Source organism: Monopterus albus, unplaced genomic scaffold (genome assembly GCF_001952655.1).
Source record: "Monopterus albus unplaced genomic scaffold, M_albus_1.0 scaffold18.1, whole genome shotgun sequence".
Classification (NCBI taxonomy): Eukaryota; Metazoa; Chordata; class Actinopteri; order Synbranchiformes; family Synbranchidae; genus Monopterus; species Monopterus albus.
In genome coordinates, this window is record NW_018127898.1 from 7,077,554 (window position 1) to 7,088,926 (window position 11,373).

The window sequence follows — 11,373 nt, forward strand, 5'->3', positions numbered from 1 at the left end:
ATCCTCCGCACCCCCACGACTGCCCCCTCGCCTACCACGGCAATACCGTTGTAAGATTTGCTGATGACACCACGGTGGTGGGGCTTTTCTCTGAGGGAATGAGACTCCCTACAGGGATGAGGCGGAGATACTGATAGTGTGGTGCAGAGAGAACAATCTGCTCCTTAATACCTCAAAGACTAAGGAGGTCATTGTCAACTTCAGGAGGAAAAAAAACGACATCTTGCCACTGTATATCAGCGGGGACCCTGTGGAGAGGGTGCCGGTCTTGCGCTTTCTGGGAGGATCTGACCTGGGGCATGAATACCTCTGGACTGCTTAAAAGGGTCCAGCAGAGACTGTACTTCCTACAGGTGCTCAGGAAGAACAACATCTCCCAGAGACCACTGGTGTCCTTCTATCGGTGCTCCACTGAGAGCATCCTAACATACTGTATATGTGTATGGTACAGCAGCAGCACAGTGGCTCAGAGGAAAACACTCCACAGGGTCATTAATGTGGCCCAGGAGATCGCCAGCTGCCCTCTGCTCACTCTGGAAGAACTACACAGTTCCCACTGCCTCAAAAAAGCCCAAAACATCATTAAGGACACATCACACCCAGGACGTTCACTCTTTGAACTGCTGCCATCAGGTAGACGGTTTAGAGCAATCAAATCAAGGGCCACTAGATTCAGGAATAGTTTTTACCCAACAGCAGTTACCACCCTCAATGCTGCTAAAATGTAATATGCCTCAAAGGGTCTGTTGATTATTTTGTTTTTAGCTGTTATGTTTTCATATATTTTTATTTTACATGTTATGTTTTTTATGCCTGTACCGACTGAAGATCACTTTAAATTTTCATTGTTACAATGACAATCAAGGATTATCTTATCTTAAAAAGCACCAGAAATGGTTTCAGACAATGTGCTGGGGAGATCAGAAGTGGCCGGCAATGAATCCAAGTCTAAATCCCATAGAGCCCCTGTGGAGAGATCTCAAACAGCAGCTGGAAGAAGGAACCCTTCAAATCAGAGACCTGGAGTTGGCACAAGAAGAGTGGTCCAAAATTCCAGTAGAGAGGTGGAAGAAACTCACTGATGTTTACAAGAAGCAACTGATTTCAGTTATTTTGTCCAAAGAGTGTGCTACCAAATATTAAGCTGATTGTGTCAATAATTCTGTCCAGTCTATTTTTGGAGTTCTGTGGCTTTTTTCCCCTGTTTTTTTTGTTGTTCCAATGCAAACAAAAGAAATAAACATGAGAATACCAAAGAATTTGTGACTGCAACAATTTTCTGGGAGAAGTGGTGGGGGGGGGGCAATATTTTCTGTCAATGACTATATATAAATATATATACTGACCATGATTTGTAACATGACAATGATTTTTTTAAAGTCCAAAAAATAATATCTTCCAATAATGGTCTAGGGTTGAAACTTTGAATTTCTAAGTATTTCAGTGAGTGCCCTATAGAAGGTTACATAAAGATAACACTTTTTTATTTTAAATATTTTTAAAGTGTGAATAAAGCAACATTTCCTCATATTAGTGCCTTGTTTTACCAATCTAATTTGAATAATAGCATCATGTGAGACAACCGCACATCTGAGAATGCAATTAAACACTCATTTGGAGACATTTCTAATTTTCCACTATTTTACACAGAGGACACGGTCTGGAAATCACAGTTTTAACTGGGGCTCACCGCTCACTGTACTGAACGTGTCCGCCTCCAGTTTTCCACTGCACTAAGCAATAGGGATGAAATTGTTACCTAGGGAACCAGTCAGAGCAACAGAGTGTATGTTCCTATTAGAAGACAGCCATGATTACTGACTGGAAATAACTGAAGGTCACGGGTGACAACACCGCAGCAAGTCTGACATCTAAAATATTCACACAGGTGACTCCACCTTTCTCAGATGCATGTGCTGCACTTTCCGCTGACTGACATGGTGAAAAACATGAGTTTACAGATATCACATAATTTATATTTGTTTTAAGATTTTTAGTTTAGCTGTAATGTTTAATGTAAAAAAATACATTATAAACTGTAGAATTTTTATGATATGCTATATTTTATCTGATAACAAGAAATGCTACATTCATGACTAGTATAGCACAGGGAAATTTGTTCCACCAAGCAGAAAATCTGGGTTTTATCTGTTCTGTGGTGAGAAAAAAGGTAAACAAAAGCCACTTAGAATCTGAGTCAAGAGTTCACAGAGTTAGATTGATTTCCTTCGGGTGTGAGGATTGTCCTTGTCCAGGCACAGAGCTGCACTGCTGGGAGAGACCTGTGACGACACTGTGCAGGAGCTGCACAAGGCCCGCTCCACCCTGTAGGAGATGGAATTGTAGAAGATGGGGTTGCTGTGGCCGCAGTCCTCATCACAATAAGATGTAGGGGGGCTGTCATAGATGTACGGGCCACAGCAGATGCGGGAGAACAAGGCGGTGAGTCTGTTGGGAGCAGGGAGCTCAGAGTGCTCTCTCTGCTCAGATATAAGCTTGCGCTCCTCTGCAGAAGGGAGGAGGTCCATGGAGCTGGTGCTGCCCTCCATTGGCAGGTTGTGATGTCTATTTTGTCCTGCTTCTCTGTCTTTGTACCCCAGCTCAGCAGTTTCTGCTTCAGTGTTCAACATATCCCTGTCTTCCTGTGTGTCCTTAGACCGTGGTCCCTGCTCCTCCCCTCCTGCCTCGGGCCTCACATCAGGCTCATCTGAGCTCACAGTGAGAAACCTCAACACCACCAGATTGAGAAAAGCTCCAATAACTGTTAGCCCAACCAAAATGTACATGAAGCTGAAAGCCACATAAGGGGGTTGCTCCCCCAGAGCATCTTTCTTCTGCAGAGCCACAAAATCCCCAAAGCCGATGGTGGTGAGCGTGATGAAGCAGAAGTAGTAGGCGTTGAAGAAGGTCCAGTCCTCAAACTGGGAGAAGGTCAGAGCCCCGATGCACAGAGTGCTCATGCAGGACAGCAGACCTACCAGGACCATGTTCCCCATGGACACCTCTGTCCTCTGTAAGCCCAGGCCCTGCTTGGCTCGGCGCAGGAGGTAGCGGACAAAGGCGTTGATTCTCTCGCCCAGGCTCTGGAACATGATCAGTGTCAGAGGAATGCCCAAGACTGCATAAAGCATGCAGAAGGTCTTGCCAGCATCCGTGCGAGGAGCAACATGGCCATAACCTGCAAAGCCACAGTACAATGCAGGTCACTCAATGTCTTCTACTACTGTTTATTTTCTAGAAATCTATAAATGGTGCTCACTTGTCACCTGCTCTAAGCCCAAGTCAAATCTCAGCTCTTTACGTTAACATCTCAAGCACATGCAGCTTAAACCATGAGTACAACCAGCAGACTGAAATGTGGGTACTTTAGCTGCTCTTTGTGACAAAACAACAGAGAATACAGACCTACAAACACAATACAAGAGTACTGAGAAATACATAATAACGTGTATTGCACTACTCAGCTGTATGAAAACATAATAACAGTTCAGCTTCTTAACATTACAGGTCCTGCATCTGTGTTTTCACTTATTCCAGCTAAGTAGACCTCTGTTCAGAAGGTGGCCAAACTGAAGGTGTAACCTCTTCCACCATAAGATACAGACACATTATATTTCCATTCTCCAAATATTTGCTGCTGTGCAAATACAACACAACGCAAGATCACAAAGTCTTGATCATCTGAAGGAGAAGAGAGGGAAACACAGCCTTCAAGTTTTCCTTTGCCCTGATTCCTCCAGTCCAGTTTGTTGTATTCCTTTGGCTCTCAGTTAATATCCATCTAAATATTGCCATCAGTGACCAGCAGTAACTTTGAAACACTTCAATGAACATGTTGAATGTTAACAGGTTTGATATGGAAAATTTTATTGTGCTTTATTGGTTTCATTTTTTGCCAGCTACTGTATTTCAAAAGGCAATTCAGCTGCTGTTGTACCACAAAGATGTTGTTTTGTATCAGCACAAATCAAAATTGCATTTAGATGTATTAATTAAATCTACATAAGAGCAGGGCTGTGGTTGGTGAAGGACAAAATTCACAGAACCTTTTCAAACTTCAGCACGCCAATAGCCGGCTGTAACGCACTTCTCTACTCTCCTTAAATATTTTCATCAAAATAATGCTAAATAGCAGCAATGTTAAATAGGCCTCTTCCATTTCAGTCTTCACAGAGGATGCTGACATGTTTACACTGGAAAGTTAATGTAAACTACAACAACACTGTCACACATGCCTGCCCCCAAGTCAAAGGGTCCTGCAAGAGGGAGTGCATTTGCCATATTTTGAACATATACCATATATATGTACAGGATGAAAAGCAGAGGAGTAAATACTCCATGGGAGGTTTTTGTTCTTCTTCTTGTTTTGTTTTATTTTGTCTTGTTTTTGGTGGAATATCTGTTTAATTCTGTCAAAACACCAGTCGTTTAGTTAGTTTGTGGGTGCCAAGGTGCTGGTCAGAGGAGATCGTTAAATCGCGAAGGCAAACTTCACCCCATTTGCCCCCAGGTTCACAGTACCTCACACTGCACCACAGCCCTGTACAGTGGCCCTTCCAGCTGGGGGCCCTGTGACCCCGTTTTACACCATAGAGAGCCAAAAAAACACGCCACAGGCGCAGGTACGTAAAAATAGGACTACCTCGTACCCTGTGTTTCGGATGACAAACACGTATGGAGAAACTATTTACTTGCCAATCGTGGTGATAACAGTGATGGCAAAGTAAAAAGAACCGGCGAACTTCCACTGCCTCCCGGCTCGGTGCGGCTCGTACAGGAGCACCACTTTCTCGATCTCCCGGTAGTCATCCTCGGTGAAGCCATACTTTTCCCCCAACTCGTTCAGTTTCTGCCCCAGTGCTCCTGTCCTTGAACTCTCACTTTCCGACTCTAGTGCGTTAAAGACGGTGGCTCCTATAAGCAGGTAGAAAACAATAGACAGGACGAGCGAGAGGGTCCTGATGTTCTGTGTCTTCATCCTCAACTCGAGGGTGCGCGCGGAACTGAGGGCGCTGCTGCTCACACGCACAGAGGACACAGCAGCATCCTCAATGGGCTCCATTCGTCTTCAGGGGACTGATGTGTTGAGAGGTGAAATGGCACCAAACCTGTGTGCAGCTCTTCAAGGTGTTAGTCCGGCCCATAAAGATACTCACGTGGCTTCACTTACTGAACCTTGAAAGTATCCGCAAAGGTTTTTACAGGTGCGTTCACACACATGAACTCCCTGGCTACAGATTCATTACAGACCCCCTCCACACACATGAACTCCCTGGCTACAGATTCATTACAGACCCCCTCCACACACATGAACTCCCTGGCTACAGATTCATTGCAGACCCCCTCCACACAAAAGAGCGATTGCTTATAAAACTGTTCTGCTACAAGTAAAAGTCCCGCATTCAAAATGTTACTTAAAAGTACCAGTGTATGAGCATCAAAACACATCTTTAAGTACTAAAAGTGCTCATTATGCAGAATGGCACATTTCACATTAATGTTTATCATATGATTAGATTATAATTGTTGATGCATGATTGTGTTCATCATTTTAATGTTGCAGCTGGTAAAGCTGGAGCTAGTTTGATCATGTATTCAGTGATTTTGTTTCACTGTGGGCATCACTATTTATTTAATTTACAAATTTCCATGTATTAATTATTGTTTGTGACTAATCACATTTTGCATTCATATAACATTTATAAAAGCCAAGGTGATTTTCAGGATTAAAATAATGCCCGTTCGGTCTGGCCACCCCACAACAGTGATCCTCAAGTTGCCTCTTGGTCAGAGTGCTGGTCCCTGGACATTAATCAGTTGAAAACCCCTGTCGTAAAGCATATCTGGAGGGTACCTATAAACTTTATTACCATGAATACCGAGTAAAGTGTGTGGTAACAATCGATCTTCATATTCAATATCCTATCTTGGTATGGGACTATTGATTTTATGACAAGTTTATTGTTACAAATGTAAATGATGCAGAAACATAAATAATGAAAATGTTCAGTGCAGGCTGACATGGAAAGGTTTTAGTTCTCCATGGGTGCCCCACGGATTGCCAAAGCAAAAACAAAGTGTTAGTTCTCAGTTATCACCCCCTACACACACACACACACACACACTTAAGAGATCATTCCATTTTGTTGAATATATATGCTGCAGCCATTCTCTGACTGTCTAGCTGTTAGTCACTGAACCTGTGTTTGGAGAGGTTTGGGAAACACATGTATCAGAGTGTACAGTATGTGTGTGTGTTGCATCAGTGTCTGCCACACAGAAGCACAACAGAAACAGCTGGCCTTTCCAGATTCTACTCTCTTGATTATTTTGCCCTGTGAAGCGTTCATGTGCAGAGTATTCACAATACGCTCGGCTAAAGTATTACTCTGAGCGATGAAGCATTAGCTGGTGGCAGCACTGACCTTTATCAAGCACACTTAGTCACTGGGCGATCTGCTGAGCTGTCATCATTAACTCCAGCAGAGACTCTGTGAGAGAGATGATTTGTGTGTATATGTATCAGTGCAGCTACCCAGAGGCCCAGTTGGTGGAGCCTCACTGAAGTTTTCAGCGGCATCTGCTGGGTCTTTACTCAGTGTCATGCTAACTGGGTTCACAGCAGAGCAACCAGAAAATAACCTGACTGCTGTAGCGCTTGCTGAAAGTTATTTCTGTTTCATATCTTGCATGAGGTTTCCATCTATTTCAGGAGGGCATTCCAATTTGTGAGGCCTATTAGTGCATTAAACCAGGTCATAAAGACCCTGAGATCTGTCATTAAAAGCCACATACATTGCCTCCAGTCCTTGCATGAACATCTAGCTATCTCTACACTGTACTTTTATCTTCTAGAGACAGTACAGGACCTCATCCTGCTTTAGTAAGCACAAATCAATTTATTGCTGTGCAGATGTTAACAGCGTACAGATAAGTCTTGATTTTCTCTACTGGCAGTAAGAGCAATTATCCCCATTTGAAAGGCGTCTCAGAGATAATAGCCTTGTCAGTTCAAACAGAGCGTGCAGCATGTACATCAGGATTATTCAAGATCAATTCCTTATGTAAATTTCACATTGCATGTAGGACGCAAAGCACAAAAGAATTTTATAAAGACAGACACTCGCTTTTGCAGTCTACTGTGTAATCACTGCAAAAGGCAAGACTTTTATAATAAGCATCTTGTGGTTTAACAACTGTCCATGAACTAATTACGCTTTATCTCATGTACAAATCTCATATCTCTCAGCTCATGCATCCCTTTATCTTCCACAGGAAGACATTAAGAACAGGATGTCCACCAACAGGAGACAAGACACACATCTACACAGGAAGACATTAAGAACAGGATGTCTCCAACAGGAGACGAGACACACATCTGTCCAAGTGCCATGAAGTGGGGAAACATACTGCACGATGCTATTCTACACTGATAGCAGTGGGACATGGTCGTGGAGATAAAGACAGTGGTTATGATGAGTAATATGAGAGTCTGTTTTTTGTTATAATGATAAAAAATACCACTTAAATCTTTTTATACCCTGTTTACTACATAAATAAAAGCTTTACATGAACTTCCAGGTAAATGTTTCTTTGGTGACAAAAGAAAACAAGCTTGAACTTTGCAGCTAATGTGAACAGTCCTTTGAGTTTAATTACGTAAAAGGGCAGGGATGTGGTCTTTAATTCCTCTGCGTCACCTTCAGGGAAAGGTTCTTTTGGAGGCGCCTGGTGTGAGGATGACTGTGGCTACAGAAAAAGTGGTTTCTATATCATATAGATCGTTGTTTTTCAAATTGACTTGTAGCTGGCTACAGTCTTGCATTTTGAAATTATAGTCATTGAGTTTCTTTCTGTGCACGATCACAGAGTTGAAATAAAGATCTGTCTACATATTCGAACCTTGGTCCAGGTGACCAGACTACATCAGCTGTGCTGTTCACATTTGAAGGTTCCAGATGAGTTGAATAGAAAAAAGGAAACAAATTTATCAGAAAATAATCACAGCTGATTTTTTTCTTGTTTGTTTTTAGCTAAAATTTGCGCTATGGTAAATAGATTTATTATTTAGATATTGTTAATCATTTTGGAATGATGAGTTTTTATTTTAACTAGTAGATTTATTGATAACAGGATCCTTTCATAAATTATTATTAGTTCAAATAGAAAGGGGGCCATGATCTATGGGTTTCCTCACAGTTTTATTTTCTTGTTTAACTTAATGATACCCACTTCTAAAAAAAAAATATCAGAATACCCACAACTGTTGGATAAGAGGAGAGCCAATAAGAAAAAGTGTTTAGACTCTGATGGCACTCAAATACAATTAGATTCATGTAAGTTTTATATAATCCAAAGGATGGTTATATGCACATAAAAAAGTAGAAGTAACCAAATAATAAAAAGAAATGTCTGCATTTAAATAACCTAAACTAGTAGGCCACTGTGTAGGCTAAATATATGGAACAGGGCAAGTTTCACAATAACAGTGGGCTGCAGGTCATCTTAGCTTTGCATGATTGTCTTACTTCAAACCTTGCCAACTTGTGTTTACATTTATTACCCCACTGTCACCAGAAAAAACAGAAAATCAGTTTTCTGGTCATTGTGACTCAGCTCACTCCAGTGTCACCTCTCTGGCCTTTAACCGACATATTGGCCACAGATGGAAGTGAAAGCATGTGGATGTTTTGGTTACTCAAACACTTACATTTAATTTACTTTAACTGAATTTAATAACCATTTAAATTCTGTTAAAACAACGTCTGTTACCCATGGTCTGTTACGTCTAAAACGTGAGCACATTTTCCCCAAATTCAGCCCAGTTGTACCTGCAGACTGTTCTGACCTGCAGAAAAACACAAGGCAACAGGCTTTTACTACAGTCACAGCACAACAGGAAGGAAATAAGGAGAAATGTTTCTGTTTGTGTCACCGTTGCTATTTGTGCACGTTTTATTAGCCAGCACCTGCTGAAGAAGTTACTTCTGGGCGTTACCACTGGTTTCGGCTCTGTGTAAGCAAAACTGGAAACAAAACGAAAGTGAAACAGACCAACACTAACACTAACACTAACAGGCAGTCAGACATATGCAGACATGATCCATATCGTGTTGCGTTGCCTCAGCTGGCTGGTGCGCTCGTTTGGAGCTGTAGTGAGTTCGTTTGGAGCTGGTTCTCGTGTGGACAGGTTCGTACGCCGCGCACTAGGCTCATTATTCGATAATGTTTTTGCGATAGGTTGGCGAAAGAATCGCAGAAACCAAAATGAGGGGCACCCTGAGGCCTCCTCCACAGACTGTCTGGATGAAGACGATTTTGACAGTCGTGAGTACCGAGTGGACACCACAGATGAGTTGTACTGCGGCTATGATTCAACCTGGGAGGTTGAGGAGCCCCAGGAGAGCCCAGCGAAGACGACTAGGCGTCTACCAGGGACCACAAGAGTGAGTCAACCAATAGTCTGCTGTATGCACTCCTGGAAAGGAAAGCTTTCACTTGAGGCCAGCAGGGAAACCTGCATTTCCCAGAGGGTTACTTGGCAAAACTTTCAGCAATTTTTTTGTTTTTGTTAGTTTTTTTCTGTATACCTGCTATAATTACTAAATGTTTAAGATGTAAACTAAACTTAAGTTATTTTCTGTGTTTCAGTACAAGTTTAGCAGATTTGAAAGTGCTGCAAGAGACATGCAGAACTACAGGCATGACTACCGTGTATGTTACACACACACACACACAACCATAACAATAACCACTACTCGTCTAACCCCTAATTCAAACTGTCACTCTAGATTTTAATGATTTACATTTTAGGGACTTGCTTTTTGTCCCCATAAGGATGTCAAGTCCACACAGTGTGACTGTGCATATCCTCCTACACACACGTCCACACCGATCAGCCATAGCATTATGACCACTGACAGGTGAAGCAGCAAGTGACCATTCAGTCCTTGAAGTTGGTGTGTTGGAAGCAGGAAGAACGGGCCAGAGAAAAGATCTGAGTGACTCTGACAAGGGCCAGACTGTGATTGCAGATGACTGGGTCAGAGCGTCTCCCATGCTGCAGGTCTTGGTGGGTGTTCCTGTCTGCACTGGTCACTACCTACCACTGTCTAAGGAAGGACAGAGAGCAAACTAGTGACAGGGTCATGGACACACAACGCTCACTGATGATGAGGTTGAACTACAGCAGCAAACATCTGAATAACATCACTGAATCTGAAGCAAAGATTCAGTGAAGATGCACAGTGAGCTGTACAGTGACACGAGTGTCAACCAACTGCTGCGTTGACTCCTGTGTACACAGTATTAGACAGGTGGTCATAATGTTATGGCCTACAGATGTACAATGACAAACATTTTAATAAATCATAATCCATGCTCACATTTCTCTTTTACATGTACCAACTGTTCCAGCTCATGAGGCAACACTGTAACCAGAATGTAAGAACACACACATGTTGGCAGTTTGCATGGGCTGTGCTTTTATATAACTAAGATGTCACTTCATTTGAAATGCATTAAAGTGCTTATGTGCAATTGTATTGTGAACTTCCTTTTTCTAATGTTGAGCAGGATAACAAGCCTAATCTGTCCTTCTACCTTGGAGAGGGGTACTCTTCACCTGATGGTAGGTCTATAGCTAGTAGGCCATGGGCTTGTTGGTTGTACGGTGTGTAATGTGTGTGATTTATTTTTCAGTATAAATCTGCATCGGTAAAACATTTTTCAGTCTCATATTAGGATTAATCATTATCTGTGTAAGTAGCTTGACATCTGTCATCCATCTGACATGTCTGCTTTTTTTGTTTTTGTTATCAGATCTCCGCATAGATGATTTCCATGATAAATGGAAGGGAGACTATGAGAAACTGGAGTATGCACACAACTATATTCAGTGGTAAGTTGCGCTGTAATCACAGTTGTGATCTGACATGTTCAGTTCCTGCTTCTGAAATGTTTTACATTTTTTCTTCTAAGGTTATTCCCACTGCAAGAACCAGGGGTGAACCCAAAAGCCAGTACACTGACAAAAGAAGAAATTAAGGTAAACTGCTAAAAGCTACCAAATAAAATTTTTAAAAGAAAGTGCATATTCTGACAGAAACCCTGCCTTTCCTTTAGGAGTTCCTTGAAAACAGTAAAGCGAGGGAAAATCTGCTGAAGTCATACGAGCTCATGTTGGACTTCTATGGTATTGAGCTGTGCAATAAGGAAACAGGACAAGTCACGAGAGCCCCAAACTGGAGAGATAGATTCAATAATCTGGACAGGTGAGCTGTCTGATAAATAAAATGCAGTGCTCACTGAAAGTACCCTCCCCCTTTTTTTGTAAAAAAAAAAAAAAAACATTTACTTTTTTTTCCTGCCACG

General features: G+C 42.0%; 2 protein-coding genes across 2 annotated transcripts in view; one reads left to right on the forward strand and one right to left on the reverse strand.

Moving 5' to 3' along the window:
* Window positions 1-2,142: 2,142 nt before the first annotated feature.
* On the reverse strand, window positions 2,143-5,089 carry LOC109956029 (potassium channel subfamily K member 15-like). The gene is made up of 2 exons (XM_020592806.1): window positions 4,696-5,089; window positions 2,143-3,178 (listed from the first exon to the last, which is right to left on the reverse strand). Exons 1-2 carry the CDS (start codon window positions 5,060-5,062, stop codon window positions 2,214-2,216), a joined length of 1,332 nt encoding a protein of 443 aa, XP_020448462.1. The 5' UTR covers window positions 5,063-5,089; the 3' UTR covers window positions 2,143-2,213.
* A 3,772-nt stretch (window positions 5,090-8,861) lies between these two features.
* LOC109956028 (opioid growth factor receptor-like) overlaps window positions 8,862-11,373 on the forward strand; it is a 3,378-nt gene continuing 866 nt past the window's right edge. The window contains exons 1-7 of the mRNA XM_020592805.1: window positions 8,862-9,446; window positions 9,652-9,714; window positions 10,417-10,443; window positions 10,576-10,630; window positions 10,822-10,900; window positions 10,981-11,047; window positions 11,125-11,273. Of these exons, the coding sequence (XP_020448461.1) occupies window positions 9,099-9,446; window positions 9,652-9,714; window positions 10,417-10,443; window positions 10,576-10,630; window positions 10,822-10,900; window positions 10,981-11,047; window positions 11,125-11,273 (788 nt within the window). The 5' untranslated portion in view covers window positions 8,862-9,098. The remainder of the gene's footprint in view (window positions 9,447-9,651; window positions 9,715-10,416; window positions 10,444-10,575; window positions 10,631-10,821; window positions 10,901-10,980; window positions 11,048-11,124; window positions 11,274-11,373) is intronic.

What these genes read in the sequence shown, in the direction of transcription:
- LOC109956029 (XM_020592806.1), bottom strand. Translation starts at nt 5,062, where the DNA reads ATGGAGCCCATTGAGGATGCTGCTGTGTCCTCTGTGCGTGTGAGCAGC. An exon ending in CACTGTTATCACCACGATTG is followed by an intron (nt 3,179 to 4,695) that starts GCAAGTAAATAG and finishes GTGGCTTTGCAG; the next exon opens with GTTATGGCCATGTTGCTCCT.